Source organism: Mesoplodon mirus (assembly GCF_964341445.2).
Source record: "Mesoplodon mirus genome assembly, chromosome: 6".
Classification (NCBI taxonomy): Eukaryota; Metazoa; Chordata; class Mammalia; order Artiodactyla; family Ziphiidae; genus Mesoplodon; species Mesoplodon mirus.
In genome coordinates, this window is record NC_138982.1 from 44,596,875 (window position 1) to 44,616,467 (window position 19,593).

The window sequence follows — 19,593 nt, forward strand, 5'->3', positions numbered from 1 at the left end:
GTAGAATGTGATAATGAGACTCTTACTGACCTTGGGGAGAGTTGTTTCCATGGAGTGATCAAGAGGCAGAAGCCAGAAGTTTAAATATATTTTTAATTATCTGCTAAGCCTGTTATCCAATGCTACCAATTCTGTCTACTGATATGGATGATTAAGAGTTAATATATAACAGCGTCTACCAACATCAGTTTTCTGGTTTAGAGAGTTACGTAAGATGTTATCACTGGGGGGAGCTGGGTGAAAGGGACACAGGGACTCTCGGTACTATTTTTGCAGCTTCTTATGAATATTCCAGAATACAAAGTGTTTTTTTAAAGAGTGAATAGCGTGAGGTATTTCCAAACACTCACACTCAGCCCCACGTGGGCTTCTGCGTTCTCACTGCTCACAGACCCAGACACGCTCCCTGCCCCCAAAGGGCAGCCGCGTCCCCTTTCGCTCTCGCTCAACTCGGGCGGGTAGAGAGTGAACATTGCAGACTATAACAGGATGGGGGGCACTGGCCCCTAACCTTGGACCTGGTGTCCGGCCTCTGTGGGGGCCTCCCTGGTCTCCCCTGTGAGATCTGGGGGATTTCGGTGAGACAGTGTGCTCGCTTCCCTTCCTTCCACATTATGCAGGGTCAGGACCACTAACCAGGGATCTGCTTTCTGTCCTTTTGCCTTTCAGGATGCTTCCATCGCACACAGATTCCACGTGATGAGAGAGAAACACCCTGAAAAATTCAACAGCAGGTAAGAGGGCCCAGCGGGTGTAGCCGGGGCTGCACTGCCCACCTGCCCTGCCCGCGCGGCCACCGGTCCCAGGCCTCCACCTGCTCTCACCGAAATGTTCTCTCGGCCCGGCTGCCCAGCGCTTTTCCTGCCACGTTGCCGGAAGGAGGGCTTCCATTTCCAAGAAGAAAGCAATGTCAGAAACCTGCCGCAGTCTGGTGGCCTGTCCCCTCGCAGAGGGTGGTGTGCAGAGGGAGGGCCTGGGGCCAGGAGGGAGGGCGTGGTGCGCCCGCCTGGGGGAGTGGGGGTCTGCGCTTGACTAACTGGATCCCCCTCCTGGGGCGCGCCGCTTTCTCAAAACCAACTGTTCCCAGCCCCAGTCCCTTGACTCCTTGGGTGAGGGGCTGGCAGGGGGCAGAGGCCTCAGCTTCCCCTCGTCGCAAAGAGGAGGGGGTGGCGGCTCGCGTCCCGGGCCGAGAGGGCCGAGAGGGCGGCGCCTCCGCCTCTGCCTTCCCTGCCGGCAGAGGGCAGCAGAGGGAGGCCCTGCAGAGGCGGGGAGCCCACCCGAGCCCAGCCTCAGCCCGCGCACCTGGGAAGGCAGGCTGTGAGGTCCAAAAACCAAGCAGAAAAGAAAACCAAATCATTTGCAAAGTCAAACCATTCTGCCGGCGGGTAGCATATAGCCACCCTGGGATTGCTCAGTTACCTTTCTCCCTTCCTCCTTGTGCTCTTCTCGGTGGTTAATTTGCATTCTTTCTCTTTCCTTTTTGTTGGACCTTATCTAAGTGACCACTTGATCCCACCCCACCGTCAGGCAGGTGGGGAGGAGAGGGGGTATTAATTTGGGCTCAGTTTGAGTCTAAGAGACTTGACTTTATTTAGCCCACCAAGCAGAAGTCCCGTGTTACCCGCACACGTTCATTTAAAGCCAGGCACTCCCACAGACCTCCATCATTTTCATCCCTCCTCCTTTCCCAGGACCCCATGGCTGGGAGGTTAACCAAGAATCAGAAAGTCTTTTTCGGGATCAGAAACTGAACATAATGAAGCTACTTTGACTTCAGGAAAAGTGATCTGTGGAGTCTAATAGTAGCTGAGCTAACCTTATTCGAATGTACTTTCTCTCACACACACCAAGTCAGCTCACAGAACACTATTAACATGTATATTTTCAGCCCCTACTCCTATTATAGTCACAAACTCACAGATCAACTGATGCTCTTCTCACAATCTTTTTCACTCTAATATATACACCAAAAAAGTCACTTTAAAAAAATACTTCTCTTCCATCCATTCCAGACTTTTAAGGTCCTCTTTTTACACAGATACCATTATGCATACTCATGCATACATGCTTGATAAGATGCCAAATGTTTGTGAAATCCATGGGGGGTTCTGTTCATTCATTCAATGAATGTATCTTTTGAAAACAGTACCAGGCACTGTTGTATAGGTGTTTTGGATAGACATGTGTAGAGGGCTCACAGTCCAGGTGTGGAGACAGACTGGAAAGCAGCATTGCAGAGTGATTTGTGTTAAACGATATGAATCAAGGTGGCATAAAGCAAGGGCATGGAATTTGATGTGGAGGGTCTTCCAACTAGAGAGATCCCTGAACCAAGACACAGAAAACAAGTAACTACTTTCCAGGTTGACAGAAAGAGAAGGTCAGCCCAGCGAGAAGGAACCAAATGTACCAAAAGATCCAAAGGAGTGATGGAAAACAGCCTGCTTGGGCAAGAGCAAGCTATTCAGTGTGGTCTGTTGTGTGGTCTCCTTTAGTGGAAAGAAGCAAAACCTCCGCAGTTTGTAGAGAGCAAGGAAGCAGAAGGGGGGAAGAATTTCTCCATACTGCAAAAATCAATAGACAGGTCAACATATGACATAAATAGAGCAATCATCAATTATCCACATAATTAAGTACAGTTAGAAAGATAACTGTCAGAAAAAAAGTTGTAACTGTTCATTTCAACCCAAAGTTTGAACAGTTTCACTGTGATCTGAATGACTGCTTTTCCTCCCCACTTCCCAGTTTCCATCAACAAGACTACTCTTTGCAGTTAGGTGTGTGTCTTACTCTCCACCTGGTTGAGGTCAAGGTCATGTGGTCACCTAAGGATGCCAGACACAGGGATTTGCATGTAAATCCGTGTGCCTACTAACAAGTGAAGACATAGTGGCGTAGAGGTAGGCCCTGTTTCACAAGGTCCCAGAACACTTCCTATTAAGAACTTTGAGTCCATGCTGCTTCTACCCTGCCTGCTTGCTCATGTTGAAAATACCCAGGAATGCCCAGTTTGTCCACTGAGAGGCAGGCGAGCAGCCATGTTTTTCCAGGATTCCTTATTTAGCTTTGGAGATGGTTTTAAATAGGCAGGTGGTTGTTGCCATGGTTACCCCATTACACCAGCAGCTAAATTTAGGAAGGGCCACAAGGGATAGGAAGAAAGCTTGATACGGGGATTTGGAAATGTAAATGATATTATCAAACAAGTCTTCAGTTTTACTCAGCTAAACTTAGGTTTTCCAAAGAGTAGTCACTGCTTGGCTGGATGCCCTTACTGTTAATGCCTGGGACTAGGCCCTCAAGGGTAACCCTGAGGTTAAATCTAGGGAGTTGTAACTGTTTTGTTTTGCTTTGTTTTGAACAAGGGAATGTGACTAGTCAGGGCTAGGATTTATCAGGAAACTTGAATCTTTTGCGTTGCTCATTCAGTTTTCTGGGCTATTCTAACAAGAATTCTTAACCTAGGTACAAGGGCTGCAGGAGCTCTGAAGACACCTTGGAATTGTATGTAAGATATTAGTACATTTTTCTGGAGAGAATGTCCATAACTATCAGAAGGTTCTTGAAGGGACCCATAACTGCTCAAACTGTTAGAAGTAACAGTTCTGAGCCCTCTTTGAGTCCTAAGAGGCATCAAATTATGACTCAACTGTTGGGGTTTCAGGAAATTCTTCCCCCAGTGGCCTCTTGACATAGGTTGTTTGTTGGCAAGGAAGGTAGTTCGTTGCACACAACTGGTGTTCCCTGTGGAATCGCTTTGTTCATGGAGTAAGAACCAGACCCAAGGATGCTGGATAATGAGCCAGGTGTGATGTCAAGTATTAGAAGACCTTTAATGGCAGGGATAGGGCTATATTGAGTTCATTCTGCTTCCTAATCATTAACAGGCTAATTACTAATTGCTAACTTAGGAATGTTACGAAATTTATCATCTCGTTGGCATAAACAAAAGAGAGATTTAATTCACCTGAGATTATATAATGTGTTAGAAGGTATTCTAGGACACAAGGGTAAATAAGACATGGTTCCTGCCTTCAAGGAATTCATAGTCTAGCAAAGAAGAAATAAACCTCAAATATTTTTTACAAAATGATTTTCACATACAAAGAGGCTACATGTTGTAGGTCATAGAGTATACAGGAAGCTGTATAGTATAAGACACTTATTAATGGTCGTATCCTAACATCACTTGTAAATGAATTGTTTAGAGTGCAGAAATTGTGTTATAAGGGAACCAAACTAAGAACTGTTATTTTTTGAGCTCCTACTACATGCCAGGTGATAAACTAGTTATTTTAAATACATTAGAATATTTGAATCCCCAAACTGCCCTACAAGATAAATATTAACATTCCCATTTTACAGATAATGGAACTGAGGCTGGGAGAAGCCAAGTCATCCAGCCGAGGTCATCTTTTTAAGCAGTGGGGCTGATCTGATTTAAGCTAGCTTCTAATTCTAGAGTTCAAACTCTGTTTTCTGCACTTGCTGTCTTCCATGGATTGCATCAAGCAAACACCAGTTGTATATCAAACATTCTGATGGGTACGTTATACATGATCACACCCAGTGCTTGCAATGACAGGCAAGGGTAAATGCTACTGTCCCCATTTTAGAGATGAAGAAATTGAGGCTGAGGAAGGTGGAGCTATTATCAGTTGGATCCACCTTTATAGATGGTCTCTATGTGGAAGTGCCTGCTGAGTTCCAGAGAGGGACCGCAGCTATCCCACCACTCTTACCTTGTGCAGTGGGACTTTTCTCCCTATCTCAGTGTCCACAGCAAGGAGCACGACTGACTACATGACTTGCGTGGCCCAGTGCAAAGTGAAGTGAGGGGCACCTTGCTCACAAATCATTAAGAATTTCAAGTCAGTGACAGCAGAGCATTAAACCAACCACAGGGCCCTTCTCAGTGTGGGTTCCCGTACAGCTATACAGATCTCACAGCTATGAACTGGTCTGCGCAAGGAGAGAGGAGATCAGAAAACAAAGACACATTTGCCAGGGCTCACAGAGTGGGGAGTTGGCAATAAAGGTAAAAGAATGGAGGAAAGAGGGTTTCAGTTAGGGGAGGAGGGAGGTGGATTATCAGTCCCTCAAACAGGCGGTAGTCAGAATTAGCAGAGGAGCCAGCAGTGTCTTCCAGGTATCCAAGAACCATTCCCCCACAAAGTTTCTGGACTCACTCTCTGTGAAGCGTTTTGTATGTACGGGACAGATACATATAAGCTACCTAATTCCGATGTCACTGTCAGTGAGTATCCAGAAAGAGAAGTCTAACTATGGAATTTTTTCACTGTTGCTCAGAAACTCAGAGCACTTGAGGAATGTGGTATTCCAAACCTGCTGAGTGCCATCCACTTGAATATGTCCCTCAGCAGTTTAGGCTGAAGCAAGATATTTCCTGTTAGGTCCTTGAAAGGGCCCGAAAACAGAGCTTCATTCCTACCAGAAACTGACCACCTTTCCCAAAAGCCCTTGAGCAATGAGCGGGCTGTGGAGTGTTCACTTTCTTGGAGCCAGGCCCGTGGAGTAGCTGATGAGGGGTTCCCCAGAAGCCCTAATGAAGCCTGAGTCCTTAAGAGGCTGGCAATACATCTTGCAAATAACTAAGCCCTTAATAGGTATTTATAGAATGAAGCAGCAGGGTATAGTCTAAGTTGGCCTCAGAACTTGGCCCTGCCACTTACTAGCTATGTGACCTTGGGCAAGTTACTTAATCTCTTTAATCCTTTGCTTCCTCCCCTGAATCTTACAAGGTTGCTATAAGTATTTAATGATATAATGTGTAAGTGCATGGCACATATTAGGTTCTTAGTAAATACTTGTTGTTGCATATTATTGAAGGACAAGCACGAGGAAAGCATTGCCTTAAATTTGCCAGTAAGGCATTGACAATAAAAGGCTTTTCTGGTGGAGTGGCAAGTGGGATTCAGTTATAGAGTCTTTGCTTCATTGACATGGCCCTTGACCTGAAAAGTTGGAAGACAGCTAAAAGTTGGAGGAGACTCCAGCTGTGATACATTGAACCTGTCCAAATCCTCTTGGGGGTGGGAAGATGGCACCAATTAGCCAGGATTGGATTGGATTCTACAGACTGGAGCTGTAGAAAAAATTCCCTTCACTGGCTCCATGGGTGTCCAAGAGGCAGAGATTTGGGGTCTGAAGACCAGGGAGTTTAAGTCCAAGTGCCAGTTTCAGGCTAGAGGCAGGATTGAGGTAGGGGTCACAGACCCCTGTTGACATTGTAACTGGAGGAACAGGGTGGGAGTGAGTAAGAGGGAGTTGCAGGACAGGAGCCATGCGCTCCATGGAAAATCTGGGCTTACCAGCTGGGGCTGTGGAGTGCACAGTTGGTGGGTAGGTGGGTGGCCCAGGGCAGTCAGACACTGGAGGTGTGATTCCCCTTCCTTCGCTGATGCTCGCTCTCCCCTCACCCTCCGAGCATCTCTTCTCCCACTTGAGACGGACACAGAGATGTTCTGTGGGAGGCAAAGTAGAAGGCAGCAAAGCTCAAGCCATACAATTCTGGAAGCAAAAAGGCCTCCTCTCCTGAATACCTGTAGCATGCTCTGCAATCACAAGCACAAACTGTATCACCATTTACTTAAGATGTTCTTTTTGTATCTAAAAGTGAGACCATTCTAAGCTATTCTTTCCGGGAGCCCTGTGAGGAAGCCAGTGTTACGGCCCAGATTTTTGACTTTCCCAGAGCATAAGTGTACAACAGCAGCAGATACATCAGGGTTAAAATCTTCATTCTGTGCCTGAATTGGGTTTGCTTCTTCTTATCTAATATTCAGCAGCCCAAGAAAGACCTGCCCTAGGTAGGACTCAGAAGTCCAAACTGTCTGCACCTGTTTGCTTCAATATATCAAACTATGTTTTTTCAAACATGTAGGATTCAGAAAAGCCCCAAGTGAAGTTGATTGTGGCATTTTCTGTTTTTATTCTTACTCCCATATGTATTTATAAAGGAAATGCAAACCTTATGCTTTGTGTTCAAGTACCTTCAAGTCTTCAAGTCAGGTCTGACAGAACCACTTACTTAATTAGTCGAATGTTTCTATACTAGCCCACAAAAATGTTTTATCCCCCATCCCTCCTAGAGAGAGACGCAGCTAGTGAAATGAATGAAATATGGGTTCGTGTTTTTTTCACCAGGCGTTCATCATTACGCAACTGCTGAAGACCAGGGTTTTTTTTTGGCTGTCTTATTTGTTTACAGTCAGCCCTTGATTATTTGCAGGAACAAGGGAACAGCAACATAGATCATTTAAAGCTGTGGATGGTCAGAGGTTTTTAGGAGGCTGTTGTTAATCTTTGTGTGCAGGTCTCTGCTCTAAAGATTCACAGTATTTTAAATGATATGAAATCACATGAACTCTTAACATTTCCTTCATTTTCCCCCTGGCTCCCCAGTCCACGTTGGAACAGACAGCACAACTTCTCAGACTGGTACACACGAGCGGCCTATGATATCTCAAGGCTCCTTACAAAGTTGCTTGTTTGCCAGAACAGTTCCTTACTGTAGCTTAACAGGCCTTTTCTTCTAGCCCCCGCCAGGCTGGAACATATCCTGCCAGGTATGATTCATGTCAACGAAGAGTGGAATCAGTTTGTGATGATATCAGAAGGAACTTGAAAGCCAGCTTTGTTTTCAAGTCTTTAGGCCAGATATTCCAAAAGTTATCAGTATTTATTTATTGATTGCTCTCTAGAAATATTTCCATCAAAGAGCTCAAGATATAGTATATGATGAAGTTCAGAAGGGTTAAGGTCAGCATGATAACCTCATGGAAGAAAATCAAAGTACACAAATTGACAGTAAGGTGGGAACTGGCTAGGTCCTCAAATGGGTGTTGACAGTCTGGATGCTTTCCAGAAGGGAGAGGTCAGGAAAGTGCTAGAATCTGAAACCATGTCTTATAAGGAAGGGCTAAATTGGGGATTGTTTCACCCAAAGAAGAGAGGACTTAGGAAGAAGTGATTGTTGGCCTCAAATATTTTAAAAGTGCTTCTCATAAAGGAGGAATTAAGTTATTTTAAGTGAAAAATCAATGGGAAAAGTGACTGGGTAGACCAATTTGAGCCCCATATAAAGGACATCAATTCCACCAGTTAAGGCCATCCTCAAGTGCAGGGGCTAATGGGTAGGGGAACAGGTGTGGTGAGTTTTCACATGTTATGCCCAAGCAGGCGCTGGACAATCATTTTGGAGCTCCAGTGGAGCCAAGTGCCCAGGAGGGCAGGTTCTGTCATCAGACAACCTGGATTCAAATTCTGGAGTTGCACTAACCACTTGTATGTGATCTTGACCAAGTTACTCTTCTAAACTTCAGTCTGCTCACCTGTAAAATTGGAATATAATACTATATTAGTTTCCTACGACTGCTGTAACAGATTACCACAAACTAGTGGTTTAAAACAACACACATTTATTACATCACAGTTTTGGAGGGCAGAAGTCTGAAATAGGTCTCACTGGGCTAAAATCAAGGTCACATCAGGGTAGCATTCCTTTCTGGAGGCTCTAGGGGAGAATAAATTGCCTTGCCTTTTCCTGCATCTAGAGACTGACCACGTTCCTTGGCTTGTAGCCGCCTTCCATCTTTAAAGCCAGCAATGGCCAGTGAAGTCTTTCTCATATTGCATCCCTCTGACAGTCTCTCTTCTGCCTCCCTCTTCCCCTTAAAGAATTCTTGTGATTACATTGGATTCACTCGGATAACCCAGGATAATCTCACCCCTCAAGGTCAGCTAACTGCCCGTTTAAATTCCAACTGCAACCTCAATTGCCCTTTGCCACGTAACGTAACATATTCATATTCACAGGTTCCAGGGGTTAGAACATGGCCATCTTCAGGATATTATTCCGCCTACCACAAGTGCCTTACCTCGTAGAATTATTTTGAAGATCCAATGAAACAGTGCATTTAAAATGCTTGTTACAGAGGTTTGGCACATCAATGCCAGCTATTATTATTATTAACATTCTTATTATTATAAAGGCAGAACCCACATAGATAATAGTCATGTTAAATGACTCAGAAAAGCCCTTAAAGCTCTGAGATTTGGAAATTCTCTAAGAGGGACAGGTAAATATCTATTGGTCATAGGGTAGGAGTCATCAAAAAAACATGGCATTTTTTTCATTTATCTTGACAGAGTATCTTCAATAACATAACAGTACAGGTTTCATTATATAATTTAATAATATATCATATAGTATGATATCATAGTATATTTCAAAATCATTATAAATAATTTGTAAAGTTCAGAAAAGTTAAAGGAAAAAGCAATCACTCATATTCCCATCACTCAAAAACATAATATTGCCATTTTTGTGCATTCCAGCAGTTTACTTGATATACATATTTTAAAATAATTATGATAATATGTCCTTATAAAGTTTTATGTACTATTTTTTAAGCAAATTTTCCTTATTCAAATAAAGGCTTGTTGTAGAAAAATAAATCCTATTGCACTCCCCCCAAAACATAAACATTATTAGCATTCTAATGTATTTTCCTTCAGCACTTTGCTGCACAATTTTATTTACTTAAGATCACATGGTATACACTGGGTTAAAACATTATTAACCGAATAGCACTTACAGGTTATAAAAGAAAAATGATATGAAGGAGCTGATTGAAGTGAGTTTATCTGCAGTGGGAGTTTTATTGTCTTTTCCAATTAAAAAAATTCCAGTGATTTTGTTCAGTTAATATGAGAGTTTTAAAGATGGTATTACTCAAGTCCCTTTGCAAATGAAATAACTACTTGATATGTTATGCAGTTCTACTTTTGTGGAGAGCAAATAAAAAAATATAATTCTCTTAGCACAGTTCCTGGTCCTGTACATAGTTTTGCTATATCTGAAAAAGACCAGTTTGTGTTTTATGTGACCATCAGAGGTAGCAAGAATTGCCATCTGGAATATGCAGTGGTGTAGTTTTTTAAGTATGCATGACTATCAGGCTGTATTGAAGTGCTCACGAAGGTGATAAGCCCAATATAATCAGCATTGCTCCAACCCATACTAACAATAGGAGCCATCATTTATTGAATGCTTTCAAGAGTTTTATGTGTATTATTTTTAACTGGTACAACTCTCCAAGGAGCACATAAATATTATTGCTCCATTTTAAAGATGAGAATATTGAGGCTCAGAGAGATTATACAACTTGCTCAAGAACGTACAACTAATTAGGGGAGTGGCTATTCAAACCTAGTCTGTCTGACTCCACAGCTTCCACTCGTCCCACTACACTTCCTGCCTCCGTGAATGCCCAGTTTGGTGCCCCATGACCAAAGACTCACTCAGGAAAGAGACAAGAGAAGAGCCGCAGAGGCAGTTAACAAGGCCCATGAGAAAACTTTTTTAAAAAATCATTTTTCCTGGAGAGGAGAAGCAGAGAATGTGTTGGGAATGGGCCTCAAGGGTGTGAAGGATTCACAACAGGAAATAGTGACCACACCTCCTTACTCTTCCTCTCGGCTCAAGAAAGAATGCAAGGGGAAGAATGTACTTCTAAAGTGAGGAATTGCCGTTTGGAATGGGAGGAAGAATCTCCTGGCTTGGAGACATATTAAAGACTAAAATGAGTTATTGAGAGAAGTATTGTGGAATGTCTTGCAAAGATTTCTAAAAACAGAAGACAGCCTCATTCATCTGGGCTGACAAACACATCATCTTCTCTGAGCCCAGGAGTGAGTCACTGTGCTGCCAAATGGGAGCCCCTGCTTCCCACCCCACCAATGACCAGGGGTCCCCGAGAGACCTCTCACCCGCTTTATTCCTTAGTTCCCACTTGGGCCCCAAGATGACTGCTCCTCAGCCTGTCCTCAGCAGCCCCCTGGCCCATCCTGATGCTCTTCCCTCTCAGGCCCACCCTACCTGGAGCTGCTTGTGGCTTTTGTCCTGTTTCTGCCCCATGAGAACCTGCTGCCACAACCCACATCCCATTTTATAGAATTTAAATGCACCTGCTTTGCCTTCAGGGCCCAAACACCGGGCCAGTCTTACTGTTTGCTTGCTCCGTTATTCCCGCCTTCCCCCCACGTGCCCTTAATTTCTCAGTCTAGGATGACATCTCCTTCTGGGACCTCATCATCACCTAGCACTTGTTTCAAAATGCACTCTAGAATATTCTGAAGAGTCCTTCCCTGCCCACTCCCAGCCCTGGCCTCTGCTTTTTCTTAGAATCCATCTACAAGGTTTTTGACACATTTTTTCCTACTTTGATTTTTCCTCTCTGTCTTCTATAAGTCATCATTCTGGCACCAAACTCTCTCTACCTCGTTCACAAGCTTGCTCACTCAGAGCAGGGTCTGAACCCTTTGGGGATCCACTGACTTAAAACCAGAAGGGTGGTGCTGGCACATGCCCTCATTCCGCCAGAATGTATTGAGCATCTATTCTGTTAGCATGATGCTGGGGCCAAGAGGAAAGATGGATTACCACAGGCCCTACTTGCCAAAGTCCGTGGGCCTAGTTGGGAAGATGAGCATATATAGAGACTCTTAGCAACTGTATTAGCTTCCTAAGGTTGCCGTGACAAATTACCACTAACTGGATAGCTTAAAACAACAGAAATTTCTCTCTCACGGTTCTGGAGGCTAGAAGTCTGAAATCAAGATGTCGGCAGGGTTGGTTCCTTCCCAGGCTCTGAGGGAGAATCTGTTCCATGCCTCTTTGCTTGCTTCTGGTGGTTGCCAGCAATTCTTGGCATTCCTTGACTTGTAGCTGCATCACTCCAATCTCTGCCTCTGTCTTCACATGGCTTTCTCCCTCTGTGTTTCTGTGTCTCTCTATCCAAATTTCCTTCCTCTTATAAGGGCATCAGTCATTGGATTTGGCCCGCTCTAATCCAGTATGGCCTCCTCTTAACTTGATGACATCTGCAAAGACCCTATTTCCAAATAAGGTCACATGCTGAGGCACTGGGGGTTAGGACTTCAACAGATCTTCTTGGGGAACACAACTTAATTCCCAATACCAACCCTCCCTCAAACCCTCAAAAAGGATGGAAAAACCATATAATATGGTGAGCTTTGTTTTAACAAGGGGACATGAATAATGAGTGGGAGCCCCTAACTGAGAAAGTGGGATGAGACTACGGAAAGGAGGTTACATTTGAGCGTGAGCTTGAGAGAGAATGGGAATTCACGAGGACAGGAACTGGGTGTGTGCTAGGAGGAGGGAAGCAGGCTGGGCCAAGGGCAGAAGTGTGAGAAGACAGGAACACAAGAGGAAAGGAGAGTGGCTCTGAGGTGAGGTGGAAGGCAGCTACAGCAGGGTCTCGGTGCTCTGCACAGGAGTTTGCACTTTATCCTGTAGGTGAGCAGGTAGATGGTGAGGTAGCGAGTCAGCAAATGCTTTTTGAAAATATCAATGTTGAAAATATCAATGAAGGAATAAATTATTCTTCCAAGTATTTCCAGAGCCAAAATGTCAGGGTTCCTGAAACACAGGGACCTTTATATACTGAGCCTTGCTGAAGGGTTAGGATAGTGCAGGCTGTTAAATCAGACAGAGACCCAGGGAGAGAAGAGGAGAGGTGACCCCAGGGGGAAACCGAAAGAAGAGGATAGAAATAAGGGGAACCAGCTCTGCTAACCTGGGGGAGTTAGTACATATCAGGGCCAGAAAAACTATGGAAACCAACCAACTTTCGTACAAACTCTGAACCTTGATGCATGCTGTTTGCTTGTGGAAGTAGAAATCCATTTTGAAAAAAAATCTGTAAATCATTCTCTCTTTTCTGCCACCACAATTTCAGATTCTCTCAAGCAGAAGTTGACTTAGGTGGCTTTTAAACTTGGCAGAATGTGTTTTTTTGTTTGTTTGTTTTTAGCTCCAGAGAAAAGAATATCAGATCTTATTCACCCTCTATTGTACTTTACTAATTAAAACATTGGAGAATTACTGTCCTTTTGTATAGGGTCATTTCTGTGATACAGAGTTCATCTTTATATTTAGAGCTGATGTGATTAGCATATTCATTCCAATATATTTTCCTTAAACTCTTCATACTTGCACATGTTTTATTAAAAGGAGTTTGGAAGAGTAATAGATACTCTCAAGAAAGGTTCAAGTGATTAATTCCTCATTTAAATCAACATCTGCTAAAGAAAATTTTACTGCATTCATTATTTGGCCAAAGGAAATTCTGAATTCATCTTCTTGCTATACTTATTAGGAAACTCAGTAACTCTCTTTAGTGAAATAAGTGAATTATCTCTCAAGAAACCCTGAGCAAATGGCTTTACAACTCCATATCTCAGGCTGTGTCACTCTTATGTGAAATGTAGATGCTAATCCCTCACGAGTTAGTCACTTCTCTGATTCTTAATTTTCTGGCGTGTAAATGGAAATTACAATGATCTCACAAGATGCTTATGAGAACTAGAGTAGATAAATAAATGGATTTGAAATGTTTCAAGTGCTGGTATGATGCTATTTGTTATACAGGAATTTGTCAGGAGAACATGCAGCAGTATATATGTGAGTACACGGCAGAATCTCTCATTTAAATGCATAGTGTTGTGATTCTTACCTATAATAACAACATATAGAATCTTAGCTCTGGACTGGATTTTAGGTTTTAACCCCCTTCCCAGTATAAGCATCCCTTCTACAAACATCACTCTGAGAGAGGTCTACAGAGCTCTACTTTGAAGATTACAGATCTCTACTTTGAAGATTGTAGGAGTGGTGGTGGTGGGGTTTTATTTGTTTTTTGTTTTTTGGGGTTTTTTTTGCCTTACCACTTCACATTTTACTAAGAAAGCCTTTTCCCGATCTTCTAAAGCTCTTCAATGAATGAGGGGCTCTCCTCGTTCCAAGAGTGTTCTTATACCCTCAAGTTGCCAAAGTATCAGGGACTTAACATAATTGCTGAATATTCATGTTTATTGAACCTACACTTAGGTTGAAATTCCTCACTATCTAGTAACAAGATGTTTTCTATTCTGTTGAATGAAGAGTCCCTTTAATCTTGAAAGTGGACCGTTTTGGAGAGCATTCCAAAGTGCCAATCAAGCCAAGTACCCTACCTTGCCTTTGAACTCAGTGAGCTGAAAGTGTGTCTGTAATCTCCAGCTTTGGGTTACCATAGGGCAAGAGGTGGTAGGAATGTCATGGATAAATTAAAACCCCAAACTGTTAGTCTCAGTGCAACTTTTATTGGCGCCGTCAACACAGAGCATTCTAGTTCATCAGGTTCTCCCTTTTGTCTTCTGTCCCACCTCGTCCCTGAACTTGGGTAGGGAGAGGGGTGGAGGCTGCTTATAATCAGGGTTTCTGCAAACACGTGCAGGGTTGGAGGTGAGGATAATACAACAGGATGCCCTCCAGCTTGAGCCGATGGCCTGGTTCATGATTTGTACTTATAATCGTGTTCCCCACCCAGCTGGAGATGAGTGTACTACAGAAAAATTAAATGACCAACAGTAAGTCAATGGGTTAGAAAAGAAGAAGAGATTTGGGGACTGGATCACTTGTCCCTTAATTATCAAGACTTGATAGTATAATGTTAACATTCATAATAGCCATCCATGTGTGCAAAGTGGGAAATTCAGGGGCAAGGTAAACATGAACTTAAGCTACTTCTGCAGTAGTTAAAGGACAAGTTCATTACTTGGTGTTCCATGATTGCTGAATAGTTGATAACTTACCAGGTTGTACCTGATTTATAAACATAGAACAACTGAAAAAAATTTTCCCCCGAAAAGGTGAGCTTGGGTTGATATTTCATTTCTGTGCACATGATCTTTACAAATACCAACAGCTTCAACTCTTACTGTCCTGCAGCTGGTCAGACCTTCAAACCAGACACATATTAGGACTCATAACCAAGGGTACCAGAGCACAGATGGAAAGGATCAGATTGGGAAGGAAGTGGGAGAGACACTTTTGAGGCAGCTTTTAGGAAGATTCCCAGGAGGAAACTACAGAGGTCTATATGAGGGGTCACAAATCCAAGTGTCAGCAGAGACAGGCAGTTAATGTAAATGAGGGAAGTGGGAGGATATAAGGCTTTAAGGAGTGGTGGTAACTCTGGCAAAGTGGAGAGCGTATACCCTGTGTAATGAGAACAGCCAGTACTCAGGTCTGGTCAATTGTTGCCAGGTTGGAAAGCAACCCAGTGTTAACAGATCTGATTTCTCAAGAGAAGCTGGGCTCCAGGTGTTTATGTAAAATATCTTCCAATTTTAAAAACCACTGTGCAAGTCAAACACCTTTCCAAGCCTCATAAGATCTGTAGGCCTCCAAGTTGTCAACACTGATGCCCAGCAAATATAAACTTAGGGATATGATGGGGGCCAATTACGTTTTTTTTTTTTGCTCCACCATGGTCACAAATTATTGGTGTCGCAAATGTAAACTGGTCTCCTACCGAAGGAGAGAAGGAATAGGCTTGAGGAAACCTAAGAGGTCAGTGTCTTTGCATTGATGAAGGGTTCTTAGATATCCTAAAAGAAATGATCCAGAAAGAAAAGGCACTCAGAAGGTCAAAGAGAACATAAAGCAGAATCAGAGTCTGATTAATAAGTAGATATAACATAGAAATAAAGAGGGAAGGCCCAATCCCTTTTGGGGAGAGAAAAAATTAAAGTATGAGATTGTACCCAAAGGAGATAGATTTGGACCTTCTGGAGAAGGGAAAGTAGAACAGCTAACAGGATCATCATGAGGTTTGATGAGCGCCTATGGGAGTCACTATCAGGTTGTCTTCTTCAAGCAGTTGGCATTGGTTAAAGTGCATTCCATGGGATGTTAAAAGGAGAGGCACAGGAAGACAGGGGAGCTCAATCATGGGAAAATTCAAAGTTAAATCTATTTCTTTTCTGTATGATAATGTAGAGCCTTTAGTATATGTAGATTCTAACGTATTGAGACCATGCAAAAGCAGGATAAATTATTTAGTCTCCCAAATTTAGTTGACCACAGAATCCCCATACCCCAGAGCATCTTGTGAGACCAATATTTTGCTGAATTCACGTTGGTGAAAACCCCTGCATTAAAGACAAAAAGGAGTAAACATGCTCAAATAAGCCATAGACTATTTCTTCCTTCTGGCCATGGCTGTGGGAACAAGTCACTCATCCAGAGGAATCCTGGTTAGTATCTCTGGTGACTGGTATCTTGGGTAGGAAACTAAGGGACATGGGGCAGAGGTGATGCTCTAGTCTCTTCCTCAGCCATTAGTCAAGATTTTAGAAGAAACAGGCATGCGTGTATGGGGAACACGAGCTGCTCTGTAACTGAGCTGAGAACGCCTATTCCTCTGGACCATGGATTTGGATGCTGGAATGACAGGCCCCTTGGCAAGGAATTGGGAGCTTGTCACATAAACCAAGAAAAATATTTTTGGCCGGAGACTTGAAGACCAAACAGGAGAGCTTTAAAATGAGATTTAAAGGGGATAGAGTAGAATGCTCAAATGAAACTCTAAAATCACAACCCACAGAGGGGCAGCAGGTGTGAGCTAGAAATAAGAGGCCTGGCAAAGGGGGTGCTAAGCAGTTCTCTGAGGGACTGGCAGTGGGGTCACATCCACAGTGGGGACACGTTTGCCAACTGCACAGTGAGGGGGCAAAGTGAACAGGAGAGACAAGCATAACCTCCGAGACAGCAGAGATGTGGTGGGTAGAACACACAGAAAGGCCTGGGTTCAGAATGCCATGCTAGGTCAGGGTGACAAGTTCACATGATCACAGTCACTGAAATAGGCGTTAGGAGTGTGTACATAAGTAGAAGAAGTCACAAACGTCAGAGTGGAAGCAAAGCCGAGAGCATACGGATGAGATTTTCAAAAGGGCAAAAATGAAAGGATTTTGCTGGCGGTGTATACTGCAGTCTTCTCAGGCAGAGGGAGGCTCTGGCTGATGCTTTCCTATTTAAGATTTTTTCAAAGCAGCACAGGAAGAAGATGGACTAAAGATGGGAAGAGGGTATTTATTCAGGTATCTGCCCCATCAAATGAATTGTTGACTTGCCTTGCTAACAATTTCATGATTTAAAAGGTAGAGGGAGCAAGGAGGGAACTGCCTTACTCTGTATTTAATTCTGACCAGGAAGCATCCAACTGGCTCATGGTGTGGAAGGCACAGGAAACTTCAGAGAAAGTAACCAGATCATCATGCAGTTTTATGAAAGCCAAAGGAAGAAATACGATGCATACTTCAGTCGTGCCCTTTCCTCCCCTTCCTACCCCTTCTGCTTCTTACTTCCCTCTGGCACCTCCAGTCCCAGTCTAATCAGAACTCCAGCCCAGACTTCAGGGTGGCCACCAGGGATTTTAGGGTGGAAGAGTCCCCATGTTTCTTTTCCAGGAAGTTGAGGAAAGCAAATATTCTCCAATCCAAATTCAGCAGGAAAGACATGCCGTTTGTATTTCACGTTGGGACTCAGCATCCATGAGGCCACAAAGCCAGTTTTATACGTGGCAGTGGAGTTCTGTTGCTTCATTATTTCAGTGTATGTCAGAGGACCCATGTATATATTCTCAACTAATATTCCCAACAACCCCTGCAAGGTAGAGAATATCATCCCAATTCAAAGATGAAGAAACTAAGGAAAAGAGACTAAATGAGTTGCCCAACGCCATATAGCAAGTAAGTGACTGACCTGGGGCTGGAACCCAGGCCTTTCTGGCTTCTAACCAGGGCTTTTTCAGCTCTACCAAGCTGTCTCCAAAACTAGACATTGGATACCTAACAGGCTAATTGCCTTTGGTAGTTACTCTGAGAACCCAATCTCAACATAACATTGTTTCTATGGGAAAGTGTGCTCCGAGTGACAAACAACTGGCTTAAGCATGGAACTTTTGTAACCTGACCTATCACAAGTCGGGCAGCGCCTCAAGCTCAGAAAGGCCGGTCGTGGGAGGGAGAGATATTCAGCCAGCACCCCTCAGACACCACGATACCACTCGAGGCCAGCTGCGCATTTGCCAAGAAGCAGCAGCTTCAGACGCACCTGCAAAATAACCACATAGCACCCACCACAGAAGACAGGTATGAGGACCACGTGAGGGGACCCTTTGGTTCCTAAAGCAGCTAGTGCAGGTCCAGCACAAAATAAGACACTGGATAAGTGGGGACTGAGGGATTCCCAACAGCTGGGGGTGAGCTGGAGTGGAGGGCATGGAGAGGGAGGGGAAGCTCTGCCGTCTGTCTCGGGGCCTCCCTGGGAATGCTGGTAGGTGAATTACGGTAGGGTGAGGGTGTGGACCTGCTTTGGGGGATTGCCTCCTGCTCCCCCAGACAGTTCCTCAGTTTCTAACCTTGGTTGGTCAGGACCCAGGAAGTGGCCTTCCTCAGCAAGAGCTTCTGAGGGCTTCCTCAGCCTATACCTTCTCCAGGTGTTCAGGGCTATGTTCTAATCAGCCATCCTCCCCACTTGGCCCTAACCGTCCCCTCCTGCCTTCGGATACCAGCTTCCTGGGCTGATGGATGTGTGCGTGCTGGCAAAACGTAGCTCGGAATCAAAAAGCTGTACAACAGCTAAGCAGTCGTTACAGAACCTTAGAGACCCCACACCCATCTGCCTCTGCCCCTTTCCCTCCGGGAGCAGGATAGCTTTTGGTCCCCGTATTCGAGTTTGCTGTCTGAGAACTGTGCGATCGAGCTTATTCAGAGCCCCGTAGCCTCAGCCAAATAGGCCTGAAGGGGATTTTCATTCCACAAATAAATCTTCAAAGGGAGAAAGGATTGCTAAAAACAGCCAAACTCGGTGAGATTTTTATTTTATTTTTATTTTTACGTTTTTGGATGGGGGAAGGTAGCTGTTTTCTCTTGGCAAGGACGGATACTGACTGCAAGACACACTAGACACTCAGGCCCTCAGGGGAGGAAAACCCTAGCTGCCTCACCAGCTGTCTCTCCTGAGGGTCACCCCCAAAGTAGCAGGACCATGTGGTGGCATTCCCATCACTGTGGCGGTTCTCAAGTCGGGCTTCGGAGAGACCCCGGGGCCTCAGAGCATCAGAGGCCGTGAGTGTGCTCGGTACCCGTGGATGGAGAGCCTGAAAGAAGCCTCCCTGTTTGGGCCTGGGTGTGTGCCTGCACACACGTGTGTCCCCGGGTGCTGCACTGGGGGAGGATCCGGTTTCAGACTTTGGCTGGCTTCGTGCTGGAGTCCTGCCCTTAGCAGGAGATACTGTCGGGTGCCGGGCAGAATTCGGGAGCACCGACCAAAGGAGACTTTGTCCCTAGTCCACGGAAACAAACTGTCTTGTGTGCAAGGGAAGGGTCACCGCTCAGAGGGAGCAGATTCTCTGCAGCTTAGAATTACCCTTGAAGGGGTAGAGAGGCTGCTCTGGATGAGGCCAGTGGGTTTGGCCCTTTGTTACTTTGGGGCAAGAGTGGAGACTACAGACCAATAGAGAGACCCAGACTGCACACTCTGTGGGGAAAAGTACCGCGGGGTCCTGAGCAACGAGCCGGCCAACCTCGAGCTGGAGCTTGTGGCCTTCCCGTGGCCTGAGCAGTAGATGTGATCAAAGCCAGCCCACAGGCAGGCATGAGAATGTCCCGCGGCTTTGCAGTCACCAGCTCTTGTGGCTTTGGCTGACCTTT

At 44.6% G+C, this 19,593-nt stretch overlaps 1 protein-coding gene across 1 annotated transcript in view; it reads left to right on the forward strand.

Moving 5' to 3' along the window:
• Window positions 1-19,593, forward strand: part of DGKG (diacylglycerol kinase gamma) — a 185,721-nt gene that overhangs the window by 104,531 nt on the left and 61,597 nt on the right. Inside the window, exon 19 of the mRNA XM_082625389.1 lies at window positions 670-734. Coding sequence (XP_082481515.1) covers window positions 670-734 — 65 coding nt within the window. The remainder of the gene's footprint in view (window positions 1-669; window positions 735-19,593) is intronic.